Below are 17986 nucleotides of genomic sequence, written 5' to 3' on the forward strand. Positions count from 1 at the left end.
GTGCATGGGCTTCAGTAGTTGTGGCACACGGGCTCAGTAGTTGTGGCACACAGGCTCAGTAGTTGTGGCTCGCAGGCTCTAGAGCGCAGGCTCAGTAGTTGTGGCACACAGGCTTAGTTGCTCCGTGGCATGTGGGATCTTCCTGGACCAGGGCTCGAACCCGTGTTCCCTGCACTGGCAGGTGGATTCTTAACCACTGTGCCACCAGGGAAGCCTGCCATCACCTCTTTTTATGCTCGTCTAGTTAAGCTTCTAAAACATGGACATGTTTGCCAGGACATCTCTTTTAATGATTAGCAGCCAGTAATGCCAGGGTGTGACAATTCACAGAAGGGTCCCCAACCATTACAGCAGGCGCTGGCAGAAGCATCAAGGTGGTTGTGCTGGTGTGGGTTAGCTGACCGCCAAGCCTGCATGTGCAGATGTCCAAGGCTTAGCACACACCGGATGCCCATAGACATTCAAAAGCATTTGAGAAATGAGCAACTAAGGAATGAGCGAAAGGCCTGGACTCACAGAGAAAGGCTTAATGGAGTAGAAAGTTCATCAGACTTGGGCAGAGACTGAAACCGAGCAGGACCCTGTGGGGCTGCTAGGCACAGCAGCCTTTCTGTGTCTCCCCCTCCCCACCCCGGCCCCGTTCCTTGTTTCTAGGGAACGGACTGCAGCTTCCATGACCTTCCCTCGGTCCCAAAGGGCAAATTCAAACATTTGCTAATCAGAGAAGGGAGGGAACATAGAGACAAGGGAGGATCAGTCAAGAAACAACAGTGCAGCATTGGGGCAGGGCGCTGGTTCACCTCAAGGAATATACATAACGATATCGTTTGAGCTCTTTATAGAACTAAAACCCCCAATAAATAGAAGATGTCAGCATTCTTCATTCTAGAGAAGACCAACTGAGGCCAGATTAAAAGGAACCAGAGAAGCTCATCAAGATCACCTGAGGGCTTCCCTGGTGGCGCGGCAGTTGAGAGTCCGCCTGCCGATGCAGGGGACGCGTGTTCGTGCCCCGGTCCGGGAGGATCTCACTTGCCGCGGAGTGGTTGGGCCCGTGAGCCATGGCCGCGGGGCCGAGAGGCCCGCGTACCGCAAAAAAAAAAAAAAAAAAAAAAAAAAAGAAGATCACCTGAGACCAGATGAAAGGAGTGCAGGCCCTGCACACACCCTAACCTTATCAGCAACACCACCTTTGAACTATGGCTATAAAACTCCTCACCAAATCCCCCTGGGTTAGGATGCACGGGGACACACAGGAGCTTGCTGTGTCCCCTTGGCCTGGCAGAGCAATAAAGCTATTCTTTTCTACTTCACCCAAAACTCTGTCTCCGAGATTCGATTCAGCACCCGTGCACAGAAGCTGAGTCCAAGACTCTCAGAGGAGAGGAAAGAGGACAACACATAAGAGAAATGGAGGACTGGATAACCCTGAAGTTAAATTGGGTTGGCGGTACTAAAATCGTGGATTCTCAAAGCTCTGCAGGAGCCAACGGAATCCCAGCTCTCGCAGCTCACTTTGGAGGCTGACCATGGCTGGTGCTGAAGATGAAAATGACTCTCTAAGCCTCTTGGAGGTGAATCCATTTGCCTCAGTTGACTTTTTTCTTCAGGCAGTGGAGTCAGCTTTGGCTAGATTTGCATCTTGCTGCTCTGTTTAAATGGAAGTCAGCGAGCCTGGCAGGCTTCCAGGCGGCCCCAGGTTTCCACCAGCGTGGAAATTTAGAAGGCTTGGTCCCTAAAGGCTCACCTGCAGCGGCAGTTCCTTCCATGCTGGATTGCTCTCCTAGATGCTTGCCTCGGACTTCCTTTTCTAGATGGGTAGCTTGGCCAACGTGCACGCTGTTTTTCAATAGCATCCACCATGGCAACTCCTGAAACCAGGAGCTTCAGCCAGTCTCATGTTTTGACAACCTAGTTTTCTTTGAAAAAGGTGAAATTCGTGCCTGAAGTTCAGCCGGGCACAATAAGACCCTGCCTCTGGAAAGGCAGAAAACATCTATTGAAGTAGCAACCACTGTCGCCCTGAATCCATTCGGCTCTGATGGCTTGGATGGCGTCATGGCAGAAGACAGCGTTTTTTCTAGGTGAGAGTCTGGGCCACAAGCTCATGCTGATGAGGAAACAGTGGGTCATGATTTGATAATGGGTGCAAACTTTCGTTCTTCTCAAAAGGAGCAGAAAAAGAGGCGTACGTTTTCTAGGTATAACAAGTCCAAGCATCTTTCCTACAGCCAAAGCTTCACCAGGAAAGGAAACTTGTGAACATTCTGAAAAGTTTATCTGCCTTTGATGTTTCCAAATGGGGCTCACACAGAAATTTCTGATGTTGCTCAGGGGCACATAATGAGTGACACCCAGCATCTGTCAGAAGCAGAGCTAAAGGCAAGGGAGGAGCCAGCCTTCATTTCTTTCACAGCAGCTTCAAATATCACAAGAAGCGCAGGGCGTGCCGTGGTAGACAGCATCACGGGGCACAGGCATTGCTGCCATCTCCTTTCTGATTGAAGCCATCAACACCTCAACCTTTTGCATGAGGCTGAGTTTCTCTGGCAATGAGATGAGCCACCACAGAGAGTGCTTCAAGACAAGGGATTTGTGCTGGAGCAAATCCAAATTTTGGTAGAGTCCAGTTCTTTTCAAATCACGAAATGGATGTGTAAGTACACAGCAGGGTGTTCTTGAGTTGTGTTGGCCTCATACATCCACTGGCAAGGAAGCCAGTGCACAGAGCGCCATGGTGTTTGTTTTCCATCATATGCACATTGAGTCCTTTCACCTGCAGGCATTTCCAATTTAAACATGATCCATAAAAATAAGCACAGGTGTTCATAACTTTAATGGCAGGGTGTGTTTTCAGTTATTTCACTCATCCCCAAACTATCCTACACATCATAATATGTGCATAACAACAGTTTTTCCTTCCCTGACCATGTCACCCCATGCTAGTTTAGTGTGAAACATGACTATCATAACACAACCCTTGACAAGTTTTTTTTTCCCACAAAGACAATCCTCCACTTAAAGAAAAAAAAAAAAAAGAAAAGAAAAGAAAAAAAGGAAAAAGAAAAAACAAAAGGAAAAAAAAATTGGGAGTCTAGTTCTAATTTAGCTAAGAGTGCAAAGGAGATGTGACAATAATCTTAAAGGGTGTAAGTTAAAGAAAATATGCTGCAGCTGGGAGTCCTGACCCAAGAGTGAACAAATATTTATGACTCTAGCTTCGGTAATGTATTTTCTTAAATGAGCAAGTGTGCACATGCTCATCAGCATCGTTTCAAGGAACTTTTAGAGTCGAGACGGAAGGTCAGTGGAATCACGGATAATTAAAAGATCCTTCTCTGAGAGTCAACCTTGCAATCCCCTTGCCAAAGACTTGAAGGAGTACTTTAATGAGCCAAAAAACAAATATCACATAGATCAGCAATATATGCGTACATATATATATAATCAAGAAGAGTGATCTGAAATTCTCTACTGACACCACCGATACCCATAGCCCTCCAACAAGTAAAACTGCACATTTAAAAAGTGAGGGGCAATAGCAAATGACTAATGTTTCCTGTATCCATACATATTCCACAAAGGCCCGTGCTAAGTGCTTTACATTTTTTCATTGATTATGCCTATGGCTCTATAAGGTAGTGACCATAATTATGTCCATTTCACAAAACTCCAAAGTCCTATGCTCATGGAAAGGCTTTCTCTCATGATCACTTTTGAGAAATTCCTTAATCTGTAATATTATATAACCTGGGGGCTTTTACTAGGCATAAATATTTTATCCAAGAAATTAACTGCTAAGTACAATAAGCTCTCTGTTGTTAACCACACTCTAAGCCAGAATATATACCTGATTACCAATAACTCACAGGCCCTGTCCTTTCATCAATTATGATTAATGTCATTCTAATGGTGACCCATGGGTATCGTAAGATGTCAACTACTTCTAAATCAAATGACAAAGACTGAAATACGGTCATAGAATTTTAGGAGGGTTACGTTTACTGGATGCTAGTTATTTAATATGACCCATCTACCGGTGTGACACCTGATGCCCTTTCATTCACGTTTGTTATTTACAGAGACACATCGGGACGACTGGTGTTATTAGCTCTCAGAGAGGCCGGGACCATAATACTTGGTGAGCCCATTGCGACCGTGCTGGATGACGGGAAATTTCTCTGAGAGGCAGTCATGCCGTTAATAAGGATTCTGACCTGTGACCAGCTCCCGGATCTCCAAGTCGGTGGTCTTGCGGAGCAACCTGACCAGGGCTGGGATGCCACCACAGTTCTTCAGGGCGATTTTGTTGTCATCGTTGGCTTTCCCATACACCAAGTTTCTCAAGGCCCCACAGGCACTACGGTGGACTTCCGTCATCCGATGGTCCAGCAGGTCCACCAGGAGCTGAATACCTCCTTGTCTCCTTATCTGAAAGAGTAAAGGAGAAAGGAAGGTTGCCTTAGAGAGGATGATTTCACTATTTAAACCCCAACAGGTTTTCCATATGAGGTAGTTGCTATCAATACAATTAATTACACTGAACTGAACGAAGGCCTTTTACGAAGGGAAAAGAAAACAAATTATTGTTCTCTTTAGATTCTATTGCTTTTACTTGTTTTAATATCCTACCAATAAAAATTCAAATGCATTTCCTTTCAAGGCGCAGAATTTTGAAAAGATGATTTTAACCTCCTAATGGGCGTCTCAGCCATTTCTCTCTATAAAAATATGCCACATACTCAGGGCATGAAGCAGATGCAGGGGCAAAAGAATGCTTCTCACTCCTAAGACTTATTAAATGTAACCGCTGTCTTAAAGGGCTGCAGGATTGCTGTACAAAATGTGAAAATGATGCTTAATAGGGGAATGCTCCCAACCTTTCAAAGGAACCAGAAGCCAAATGAAAAACCAGAAATGACACAAGTCTTTTCATCTGAGAAGACCTGGAAACTAAGAATGTCACCCACAATGGCAGCTGGTCTGCACACGAGGACCAAGTCATGTTCTGCGTAACGTAGGTATTTGATTAATAACAACAGTAAGATAATATTACATTTGGGTGTTCTTTTTACCCAAAGAAAATGTTTTTTTTTTTTTTAAATAAGTAAATGAAAAAAAAAAAAAAAGCCCTTGCACTATGTTTCCAGACGTGTTTTCTCCTTGCTGTCCTTTAAGAGTCAGACCCATTTCAAAATTTAAACTGCAAACAAATGGTCTAGTTAACATACAGACCATTTCATGTTTTCATTAGCAGAGCTGTATTTGAATATTTCTGGATTTGGAAGAAGAATACACACAATTCACTCGGTAATACTCTTTCCTTTTGTTAACCTCAATATCCCTCAGGGATTGAAGAATTATAAGTTGGCATGAATGAATATAATCTGACACCTTCCCTACTTAGTTTTCTGATTACAGAAAACTCATTCATCCCGCAGATGTGCAGGGGCACAGGTCTGGATCCCCAGACTCTTTCAACGGTGCTCCAGTGCCACGTTCTCCAGGAGGCCACTCAGCTACACTGTTTAAAACTGCCATCTGAATCACATCGCCTCCCCAATCCAGCAGTCTTGTTTCACCTTAGCCTATCATAGAATCCTTCATAGCATTTGTCCTAACTTCTTTATTATGTTTCTTGTTATTGTCTGTCTTCTGCTAGAATGTATATTCTTGGAAGGCGAGTCTCTTTGTCTTGTTCATTGGTAGATCCCCATCCCTATTCCAAGTGCAATGCCAGGCACACAGTAGAAGTTCAGTAAGTATTTGAGTAAATGCGGAGGGATTACTTGTCACAGCAGTGTTTCTTTCTCAGGTCAGCTAACTCAAAACTGAGTAGTATTCCTCTTTAAAGGAAAACAAAACAAACAAACAAACAAACAAAAAACCCTCTTGTAAACATCGAAGAAGGTCTCCAAGGGGCTACGGCAGCTCTTCTGCGACCAGCTTACAAAAAAATGAGGATGCATGTCTCACACATAAGGTGGACCATCTCACGATTCAGAATATGCCTGGAGGAGTTATTTTCATCCATCAACCAAATGAAACCAGAGAAAGTTGAAATCCTCCCAGAACTCACGGACTCTAGGTCCCTAATTTAGAAAACATGACTGTGGTGTCGCACCTCCTGTGGGATCAGGACCAGGGACAGAGGAGAGGAGAGGAGACCTCCACACACCTCCACCCCCAGAGGGGGACAGGGGTGTAGAGACAGGCGTTAATGTCCCCGAGGTGCCTGTGCAGTCTGCATGGGTGACAGTACCGGTGGAAGGTGGCTAAAGGGACCATCGGGGCAATTAGAAAAAGCTACCAAAGGATCAGAAAACCACTTTTTCTCAACTTACAGTTTGACCCAGGGCCTGCTTGGCACTCAGCCGAGAGAGATGAAGTCTGTTGCTATACACGTGTCCCGTAAATACGTCTGAGCTTTAACACATGCATTTTATTTTTATTTCCGTTTGTACAAAAAAGGTTAAACTATGAATGTCATTTTCTCAATGTGTTTGTGTCTGCATGTATGTGCTGTACATTAAAATTATCTAGATTTAATTATTTTAATAATGATGAAACTATTATAAAAGTGGTAATAGAGCCATTCTTACAGTTCACCAATTGGTTATGTATTAAAGGTAAATGGTACAGTAAATCCATCTCTCTACCTCAGCTATTCTGTATATTATAGTTAAGATTCCTAATTTATGATAATATATTTCCCATTCATATAACTTAATGAATTAAGCTATTAAAATACCATTCCAAAGCTTTAAAAGGGAAAATGAATTCAAAATGAAGGCAATATCAATTCTTAATGTGTAATGAGAAAATGCTGTTTTCAGTGTGACCCTAATTAATGCCATGTATCCAAATTTATAATGAAACCTTCAATTCTATTTTAACCCATTTAGAGCAACACAAATAAGATGATAAACTTTTTCATTTGCTCTTATTTTGAGGGTCACCGGATCATCAATATAAAAATCTTTTGTTTTCTGGGGATTGAATTTTACCTTAAGCCTATGAGAATCCTACTTCAGTTTTCTGAAGCCAAACATTCGTCAGAGTTGACCGTCACAGACGTGAATGTGATGGTCAGGTCCTTGGTTCTGCCCCCTCCTGCAGCCTCCCCGCTCCCAGCAGGACCCGAAAGAGAGCGGTAGGGCAGACTTTCCATTCCTTTGCAGGGTCTTTATTCCTTGCAGGATCTCTGGTGGTATGGATGGGTCCAGTGCTGCCCTCTTCACTTCCCCTCTGCTTTTCCCCTGGATCCTCCCTCTCTTCAACTTCTCCTGGCATCCAATTCTTCTAGTTTCTTCTTGTGTCCAACCTTAAACTCTTATAGGGCTCCAAACAAACCCACTGTAAACATTAACAAAGTACAACTCTCTTTGAAAGATAATCAGGGGAAACTCTCCTTTTCCAAAAGGTACCTTTACTTCCTCTCCCACTATTTTTCTTTAAAGCAGTCTATTTTTCTTTAAGCATCCCCATGGATCACTCCACATCCAAGAGGCGGGGCCCTTGTTTTGGTCCCCACGCTATCATTTCAGGCCAGTGTACCCTTTCTTCTTCCTTCCTTCATCATCCTCATGCAGAATTCTTCAAAAGTCAAATCTTAAAAAAGTCTAGGTTTACCATTATTGAAACCAAGTCAATAAAATACTATATAATATTATATCCAATCTCTACAAATCGTAACAAAATCAAATCCACTAGCAGAATGCCTGTCATAGAGTGCTGAGTCAATACCTATGGATCAGATCAGTGGAAGAATGGTGCAGGGCTTATCGTATGTCAGTTTCCTTCTCTCTCTTTAAAAAGTTTTTTTTTAATAGATGTTATTTTTTAGAGCAGTTTTTTGTTCACAGCACATTTGAGCAGAAAGTACAGAGATTTCCCATATACCACTGCCCTTACACATGCACGGTCTCCTCCATTATCAACATCTTCCCCAGAGCCCTACATCTGTTACAATCTGTGCACCTACACTGACACACCATTATCACCCCAAGTACACAGTTTACGTTAGGGTTCACTCTTGGGTGTTGTACATTCTATGGGTCTTGATAAATGTATAATGACATGTATCCACCATTATAGTGTCACATAGAATAATTTCACTGCCCTAAAAGCCCTCTTTGCTCTGCCTGTATATCCCCCCAGCCCTCCTCGCTAACCCCTGGAGAAATCACTGATCTTTTTATGGTCTCCACGGTTTTGCCTTTTCTAGAATGTCATCAAGTGGGAATCATCCAGTAAGCAGCCTTTTCAGACTGGCTTCTTTCACCTAGTGTATGCATTTAAGATTCCTCCATGTCTTTGCACGGTTTTGACAGCTCGTTTTTTGTGTGTGTGATGAATCATATTTCACCATCTAGATGTAACATGGTTGATCCATTCACCTACTAAAAGACATCTTGGTTGCTTCTAAGTTTCGACAATTAGGAAGAAAGCTGCTATAAACATCTGTGTGCAAGTTTCTGTGAGGACATAAATTTTTAACTCCTTTGGGTAAATACCAAAGAGAGCTATTTCTGGGTTGTACAGTGAGAGGATGTTTAGTTTTGTAAGAAACCACCAAACTGTCTTCCCAAGTGACTGTGTACCATTTTGCATCGCACCAGCAGTGAATCAGAGTTTCTGTTGCTACACATCCTTGCCATCATTTCGTGTTGTCAGTGCTCTGTATTTTGGCCATTCTACTAGATTGTAGTAGTGTATTATGGTTGTGTTTCTTTCTCTTTTCATTCTGACTGTGTGATTCCAATTTATTTACATTAATACAAATGACTGGAAAAAAAACTATCAATACTGAAATACATATAGGGAAACAATAGCTTGAGTTGGATCTGGACTGAACAAATCTCACATCTCCTACTTTCTTGAACTTGACAGGGAATGACTGGAAAGGGCTCTTCATACATAATCTGATTAGACAATCTTAAATTCGTTTATTAAATGATTCTTTGATACATGGTCCACTTTAGTTCCTGTGCCAATAGCTCATGTTTATTTCTCTGTGAACTTCAGGAATTTAGATGGAGAGAGTAATCTATATAAGAAGTAAGAAAGTTGGAGGCTGATGAACCCCATACCCAGGGGAAATAAAAATGAATTAACCAATCAAACAAAGCAAAACTTCGCCCGGCTACCTGTCCTTTTAGGTTGTTTACAAAGAGAACCTTCTTAAACCTAATGTAGACAGTCTCTTGGGGATGAAAGCTGGGATGTATGCGCAAAGAATCAGTAAAGCTCATCCAGTTTGCACCAGGGAAGAAGGAAAAGAGCTTATATACTTTTGCCATCCAGTCCCCTGTTTAAAAGAGCTTTTTTCAATTTAAACTCTGGAACTAAAATTATCTAAAAATCATTCAGGAGTAGGATGCAATGGTTTTCTTCTTTGTCCTTTCATAACAAGGCAGAATATATAAAAAACCCTTTTAATTCAGAAAACAAATGGTTGGGCAGTTAAATTAAATACAAGAAAAATACGAGTAATGCAATATCGCCCGTTGCAAAAAATGGGGCCTCACCATTTAATGGATCTGGTGCTCTTAACATTATCTGCATTTATTGAGAATAAACTACATTTACCAAATGAATTAGCTATTATCATTAAGTTGATGTCACATCAATGAATAATTTAGAACATATCCAAGTAAAGCAGTGTTTGTATGTTAATGACAGCCTTCATAAAATTTTAATGATGATGATGATGTCTATCGGGTGGAAATGTTATCAGGGAACGGGATTCCTCTTGGGAGGCACCTGTCTTCATTTAGAAAAATAGTATGCAAGGTCTGAGGATAGTGAGACCCTGAGGGCATGGGTTACATGTGTTCATGGCGCCAAATGAGATTGCTCACCTACTCTGCATTTAAAAGGGAGAGGAATTTGGAGCTGGGATTAGAAGAGAGGAGAGATGTGAGATAAGGGCCTCAAACAGCTGAGGACCTGGGTATACATTTCTCTGCCTCTCTGGGATCTAGTCCACTGGAAGCAAAATGGATATATTTTTGTGCTTCTGGCTTCGTGCTAAAAGAAACTAGGCTGGACTTGAGATGCAAAGTAAATTTAAATCCCAGTCTGCAGGACTAAGAACACATAGTACTTCCTCTTGCTCTAGATATTTATGATCAAGACACAATGTCTGAGAACTGGTTTATAGAAAGCTGACTAAAAAGAAGTACTCAGTGATTTCAGTAAATTTCCAATTAACCGTTATTTTTCAATGGTGTTGGTTAGAAAAGTTGGCAAAAAAGATACACTTGTTTTATATTACTTATGAATGTTTAAAAATTAAGTAACTTTCTCTGCTTAAAAAGCTACTGGAAGATACAAAGTTTGTAGATCTGAAACCAGAGGTAACTGAATCTCACTGTCAACTTTAATGCCGAAATTGCAAGGTTATCAGTTTGTAAAATACGTATTTTACCTCAACGAACTCCACTTCTCGTCCTCATAGTTAAGCCATTGGAGTTTCTGTATAATTTGAGTCGATGTACGTACATGCAGTTGCCTCTGAGTAAAATAGAAGGACAATATTCTTAAAGGCTAAAATCTTCTTTGGTTTTATGATAGAAACTATTTTTGAGAATTTTGAGAGAAAATACATCTCTCTCTACAGCTGTGGGAAGTGATCTACTTTCTCCATTCAACAGGTAAACCAAGATGAATTATGTTTCTTTTTAAATTATGTTTTAGAAAGAGGGTCTATTGTGTTTTGGTGGTGCTGGCTCTGAAGCTGGAACAACTGGGTTCAAATCATCCCTCCTTCTCTTAAAACCCATGTACCCCGAGGCAAGTTACTTAAATGTCTGTAAAACATGAACAAAATGTGAACCTGTCTCATAGGGTTGTTTTTAGGATTAAATGAAATCTCAAATGTGAATTGTTTAACAATGAGCTCAGTAAATATCTGTCAAGGAACTACCCACTCTATCAACTTGTTAAAGGATGTTCTTAATTGACTTATTACCTGCTCAGTATATGACTCAACTTAATAATATGCTCATATAACGTATGATAGAATCAGTGAAAGGCATATAATTCAGAGTTATAACTTCATCAATTTCATTGAGTGTATAAACTGAATATTATTGAATATGTCATTAATCCATTCTGGTATACCACTAATGAGATTATATAAGGGATGTATTTATTCTCGAATGAGCTGTGTGAATTGTATTGGTCATGTTTAAGAAATAATATCAACGTCTGCTGCATCAATATTGAACCCCTGAGATATTTTGCTAGATATATTTCCAAGGGAAGTACAGTGAATTAATTGATCTATATTTTAAGAAGAACAGAAATGCAATGGTTTTTCTTGTTATAGTAACTGCATTGACCAGGAAAAAAAAAAAGGCATTCAAAATAATTTTGAGGTGATAATAGTTCTGGGAAAAAGAGAAATTTTTTTCCTGAAATATAGAGAGAATTATTAGGCAAAAAGAGAGAAGGACCATGTTTTGATTTTAACAAATTAGCCTCTAATAAACATAAAAAAATGCAACCAGCAGCAAAACATATAACCAGTAACAAGTTAAATGGCTGTGAAGGTTCTAGTTTCCCGTAGATTTTTCCCAGATGCTACTCATGCGCCATGATGTAGGTTGAGTAGGGGTTTTGGTTTCATCTCTGTGTCTAGCAGAAAGCTCTTTGGTTTTTGAAACTGACAGGGAAAGAATAAACAAGTCTACAACTACATTATTATTGTTATTTGAGTTCCCTTATTTTTCAAATCCAAAAGCCCCTACACTCCTAGAATCTTTGTCACCCTGGACAGATTTCCAAATCCAGCTCCCACCCCACTGAACTTGACCTCAGCTGGCACTGAAGACCATCACAGAGGTAAGTGCATGAACATATAACAAAATGGTAGGGGAGAATCTGAACATGTTTTCCCTTTTAAAAAAAAATTATTTATTTTTTATAAATTTATTTATTTTATTTTATTTATTTTTGGCTATGTTGGGTCTTCGTTGCTGCGCGCGGGCTTTCTCTAGTTGCGGTGAGCGGGGGCTACTCTTCATCGCGGTGCGCGGGCTTCTCATTGCAGTGGCTTCTCTTGTTGCCGAGCACGGGCTCTAGGCACGCGGGCTTCAGTAGTTGTGGCACGTGGGCTCAGTAGTTGTGGCTCGCAGGCTCTAGAGCGCAGGCTCAGTAGTTGTAGCGCACGGGCTCAGTTGTTCCACGGCATGTGGGATCTTCCCGGACCAGGGCTCAAACCCGTGTCCCCTGCGTTGGCAGGCGGATTCTTCACCACTGCATCACCAGGGAAGCCCATCTTTTTTTCTTTTTTTAAACTATCCTCAATTTAAGAGAAGTAGCTGATATTGTATGAGTTATGTATTAGTAAAAGGTTCCTGTCCATATCTCTGTTTAAAGAAAACTATTTCCCATCAAAATCTCTGAAACGATCTGTTTTACAGCAGTTTGAACATTCACATTCTCGTCACCCTCATTATCCTATCATTTAAAGAGATAAAGGTAAATGATAGGATAATGAGGGTAATGAGAATGTGAATGTTCAAACTGCTGTAAAACAGATCGTTTCAGAGATTTTGATGGGAAATAGTTTTCTTTAAACAGAGATATGGACAGGAACCTTTTAGAACTACCATACGACCCCGCAATCCCACTACTGGGCATATACCCTGAGAAAACCATAATTCAAAAAGAGTCATGTACCAAAATGTTCATTGCAGCTCTATTTACAATAGCAAGGACATGGAAGCAACCTAACTGTCCATCAACAGATGAATGGATAAAGAAGATGTGGCACATATATACAATGGAATATTACTCAGCCATAAAAAGAAATGAAACTGAGTTATTTGTAATGAGGTGGATAGAACTGGAGTCTGTCATACAGAGTGAAGTAAGTCAGAAGGAGAAGAAATGAAACTGAGTTATTTGTAGTGAGGTGGATGGACCTGGAGTCTGTCATACAGAGTGAAGTAAGTCAGAAGGAGAAAAACAAATATCGTATGCTAACACATATATATGGAATCTAAGGAAAGAAAAAAGAGTCATGAAGAGCCTAGGGTGCTTTGTGACCACCTAGACGGGTGGGATAGGGAGGGTGGGAGTGAGGGAGATGCAAGAGGGAGGGGATACGGGGATATATGTATATGTATAGCTGACTCACTTTGTTATACAGCAGAAACTAACACAACATTGTAAAGCAGTTATACTCCAATAAAGATGTTAAAAAAATAAATAAAGAGATAAAGGTAAAAAGCCCTTCTTTTGTTCTGAACGTGAATCATTATTCCACCTAGTGACACATTTTACAAAACACTTTAAAGGGAAAAAAACACCTGAATCGTTGCAAACAAATTACATATACCAGAGCCCTTGGCCCTTTCGATTCCCCTCTTGTTAACTGCGATCATAAGCAGAGAAGTTTTCTAGACGTTCCCCCATTGCAGAATGAAATACAGTCCGTCTAAGTGGATGAAAAGCCAGCAGCAGGATTCTCTACTGAAAAACTTGCTGCCACCAGTGAAGCGGGCGGCAGGTCAAAAGGGGCCTCAGAGCTGTGCATCTGGAGACCAGGAGCTGACACCCTCCACAAACACTCCTGGGTGCTCAGAATTGCTGCGAGTTTCAACATTACTCTGTAAGAGCACTCAGGAAAGGCCCCTCTTTTCTTTTTTAACAAGCAAGAATTTCAAGTGACTCCACAAATTCGTTTTCTAAAGATGCCACTCAGACACACTCAAATGCTCTAAATATGGCTAATGGTTTCCATTACCTGGCGCACGTTTTGAGCCGTCCTTGCAGATACAAGATACAAAATCACTAAGTAGTGACAATTACAAAGAATGCCTCCAATGAAAGTCTCCCTTATTGTGTTCCAAACTGAACTCAATCTAACATTTCGTAAGCGGCAACACTAAATTCAGACACTTCAGCGTCTCAAAAGAGAATTTTAGATAAGCGCACATAAATTTTGAAAACACAAACCTGTGTAAGGCAGATGTATAACTTAACTATTTAAAAATTATTAAAAGACCTCAGGATGTGAATGCAGGAAGCCCACAGATATTACCCCCAAAGCTTTCACTTTTGTACAGATTGGACAGTCCTTCTTTGACCCATGGTTATGGAATGGCTAGTCTGTTCAGGTGCTGGGCTCAGAGTGGGGGAGATGGACCGGGTCCTTCCTTTAAAGGAGTCCACATATCTGTAGAGGAATCAGAAACCAAAGAAACCAGCAAAGAAGCTAATACGATCATTTCAGTAGTGAAAAACAGAGGCAGCTTTACCTGAAGCAGGACCTAGCAATTTTCTAGTTATAATTTTGATCCTTAAAGAGGATCCATCAAACTGTACAAGCTTTAAGCCCCTCAAAACCCAGATCTTCTCTGGTGATAAGAACCATATAGAAGAGAGGAAAAGAGGATGGAGCATGCAGGAAGGTGTTGCATGGGGCCAGTCCGGGGACCATGACAGGGAATGTTTGAGCAGAGACCAATGACAAGAGGGAGTGATGGAGGGTCCCAAGTAAGGGTAAGGAGGTCGGTGTGGCTGGAGCAGAGTGAAAGAGAGATGACATGGGGTGACAGCTAGGTGGTGCAGGGCTGGATCTGGGGCCTGTTGGCCACTAGGGCATTGGGTGTACTCTGAAGAAGATGGGAATGAGAGTTGACCTAACACGCTTATTTAAAGACTGTTGCATGTGCCATGTGGAGAACAGACTGTAGGGGCCCAAAGGTAGAAGCAGGGACACCAGTGAGATTGTCCAGGTTTGAGAAACTCAGTAGCTTTAGATCAGAATGATGGGAATGCAAGTGCCGAGAAATGGTGAAATTCTAGATCTGTGTTGCAGGTAGAAAAATATGGGGTCTGACCGAAAGAAAGGAATCACTAGTGACTAAGGTTTTTCGCCGTTCATTTTTAATAAAACAAGTATGTTGATAATCATCACAGTAGTTTTTGGTTGACCGACAGATGGCAAAGTGTTCATGAAAGACACAGCCTCTCATTTAAATTTCTATTTCACTGGCATTACGAAAGCGCACATTTAAAAAGTTGTGATTCTTCTGTTATTGCCAGATGGAAAAGAACATCTTTCTAAAATATAAAATTATGCTAAATACAGACATAGCAATAATAGAGAAACTGTTTCATATCTTAGATAGCCTATGGTTATAACAAATAATGAATATTAAAGTTAACCTAACATATTCCACCAAAAGGAGTTATGATAGATATGTAGAGAAAACTTTCCTATGCATTTATTGTATTTTTAAGTTAAATATCTAAATTTTTAAAAATTTAAACTATATCAAGTAAAACTTTCATTATACCTACAAAAATTGTACAGAATATAAAATTTGCCTAAGTGTTTTCCTGTTGTGCATATGTCTTTTTTTCTTTTTTTTCTATTGTAGGTGACAAAGTCACCTATATGTCCGGGAGATATATTTGCTCATAGGCTCTTTTGTGGTAGCAACAAGCCAACACTTACTGGAGTAAACATTGGTTGAGAAAAGAATTTTAGTTTTGTTCAGTTCAGTTGATATTTACTAAGCACTGTTCTATGCTCCTTGAGGATCTCATGGCCAGGAGATATGCACAGGAACAAACAAGGTGCTCTGAAGCCCACAGGAAGGGCATGAAACCAGCCTCCTTGGGAACTGGAGCGGGGAAATTACTTCTGGAAGAAATAACAGCTGAATTGATTTCAGGAAGTTTAAAACTGGTGAACTCTACGGTGTAGAACGTGATTAAATTCTCAAATGCCTGGGGCAGTCCATGCTTATAAAGTGGGGGACAAGTCAGGGTAGGGTTGCAGGGGAAGGGGGGAAGGGTTAGGGTAGGGTTAGGGTTGGCCCTTAAATTTACCCAAAGATTGGGGGGTATTATTATTATTATTATTACTACTACTATTTTATAATCAGACTTGGACACTTTACGAAGTAGAATATAAGACTTGTGGGATTTTAAAGAAAAATCGCTGAACTCAAGGGAACGGTATGCTTGTAGGAAGTTCCTTTGGCCAATAGCCCAGGATTCCTGCAGCTCACATGGATGACGGCTCTGAAGAGCGACTGGCTGTGGAGGTGGGAGAGCATGGGAGGCGCGTGGAGAGGAGCATCTGTCTGCATAGAGCGCCTCCCAGAGGCGGGACCCAGGAAGTGTTGGGAGGCCGGCAAGGGGCCAGGCTAAGGCTGGCACTGAAAACCACAAGAGCAAGGAAAATTTCAGGTGCCAGGATGTGGAGACCCACTCGTGCTTTCTGAGCGGAGGGATGACAGTTGTGGCAATGAGGCAAGAGAATTAACTCGACAGTGTCACAAAGAAGGCATTAGGTGTCGTGCAGAAGTATATCCTAGACATCAAACATTTTCTGACCACTTTCCTGGCCTCTGGGAATTTACAGAGCGTAACATGCATGCTGGGTTTCCTGCATCTCTCAATCATTTGTTTAAATGAACTTTGATTTTCTTATTTTGCTAGCTCTGTGCTCTGAGCCCCAGCAAGGAAACTGGAGAAGCCCGTCTCATACTTCTCCAGTTAGCTCTGCCTCCAGAATCAGAGTGGAGGCTGCAGGGGATCCCAGAAGCTGAGCAAAAGGCAAAACCATAAGTTCCACCACTCAGAGCTCCCCACCTGTCGGGTTCAACCACTGTGACCAGTGCTTTTGAGAATCCACAAACCGGAACGTGTCAACCTCATTTTCCACCATGTTTCTCTTGAACACAAAGAAAGCTGTTACCAGGGAAATCCGTCTGCAACATGACATCTTGAAATATGAGTTATTCAATGATGCTGCTCAGCTGATTAAATGTTATTCACTCTTCATTTTGTCCATCAGCCCAAGCAGAACATTTATATGACGCTTGGATCTTGGTGTAACAAGAAAACACACTTGTTTGGTGCGTCTGTGACCTTTGAAATTTTAAAAATTAGGTACTAAGAAATCCCATCAAGTGCAATGCAGTGCAGCCTAAACCCGTGTGTCATCCTTTACTCCAGGAAAGAGACTTTACTCCAGACATCAGGTGGATGGTACCTTAGAAATTCTAACAGCATCACAACTGCCCTAGTAATTTTAGTAAGTGATTAGTACTAAATCACACCCATGTCTATAATTTGATATACATATACACTAGAGTGTTACACATATATAATAATATATAACACAGTTACCAATAAATGTATATGTATAAACAAATAAATATATATTTATACAGGCATACCTCATTCTATTGTACTTCGGCTTATTGTGCTTCGCATATACTGTGTTTTTTACTAGTTGAAGGTCTGTGGCAACCCTGTGTTGAGCAAGTCTACTGGTGCTATTTTTCCAACAGGACTCTATCACTTCACGTCTCTGTGCCACATTTTGGTAATTCTCGCAAAATTTCAAACTTTTCCATTATTATTATATTTGCTATTGTGATTTCTTTTTTTAATTATTTTTTACTTTTAAATTCTATATTGGAGCATAGTTGATTAACAATGTTGTGACAGTTTCAGGTGTACAGCAAAGTTGATTCAGTTATACATATACATGTATCTATTCTTTTTCAAGCTCTTCTCCCATTTACGTTGCTACATAACATTGAGCAGAGTTCCCTGTGCTGTACAGTAGGTCCTTGCTGGTTAATCCATTTGAAATATAGTAGTGTGTACATGCCAAACCCCGGACTCCTTACCTATACGTCCCCCCAACCCTTCCCCTCTGGTAACCATGTTACGGTGATTTCTGATCAGTGATCAACCGCAAAAAGATTGTGACTCGCTGAAGACTCACATGATGGTTAGCATTTTTTAGCAATAAAGTACTTTTTAAATAAGGTATGGAAATTGTTTTTTAGGTATAATGCTGTCGCACACTTAATAAACTACAGTATCGGGCTTCCCTGGTGGCGCAGTGGTTGCGCGTCCGCCTGCCGATGCAGGGGACACGGGTTCGCGCCCCGGTCCGGGAAGATCCCGCATGCCGCGGAGCGCCTGGGCCCGTGAGCCA

The 17986-nt window shown here is 41.2% G+C and overlaps 1 protein-coding gene across 3 annotated transcripts in view; it reads right to left on the reverse strand.

The window, feature by feature from the left end:
* The window catches only part of CTNND2 (catenin delta 2), a 453358-nt gene that overhangs the window by 225764 nt on the left and 209608 nt on the right, over positions 1–17986 (reverse strand). For all 3 annotated transcript variants that reach the window (XM_007115618.2, XM_028492809.1, XM_024125559.1), the window contains one exon: positions 4218–4431. In XM_007115618.2, coding sequence (XP_007115680.1) covers positions 4218–4431 — 214 coding nt within the window. The remainder of the gene's footprint in view (positions 1–4217; positions 4432–17986) is intronic.

Source organism: Physeter macrocephalus, chromosome 8, assembly GCF_002837175.3.
Source record: "Physeter macrocephalus isolate SW-GA chromosome 8, ASM283717v5, whole genome shotgun sequence".
Classification (NCBI taxonomy): domain Eukaryota; kingdom Metazoa; phylum Chordata; class Mammalia; order Artiodactyla; family Physeteridae; genus Physeter; species Physeter macrocephalus.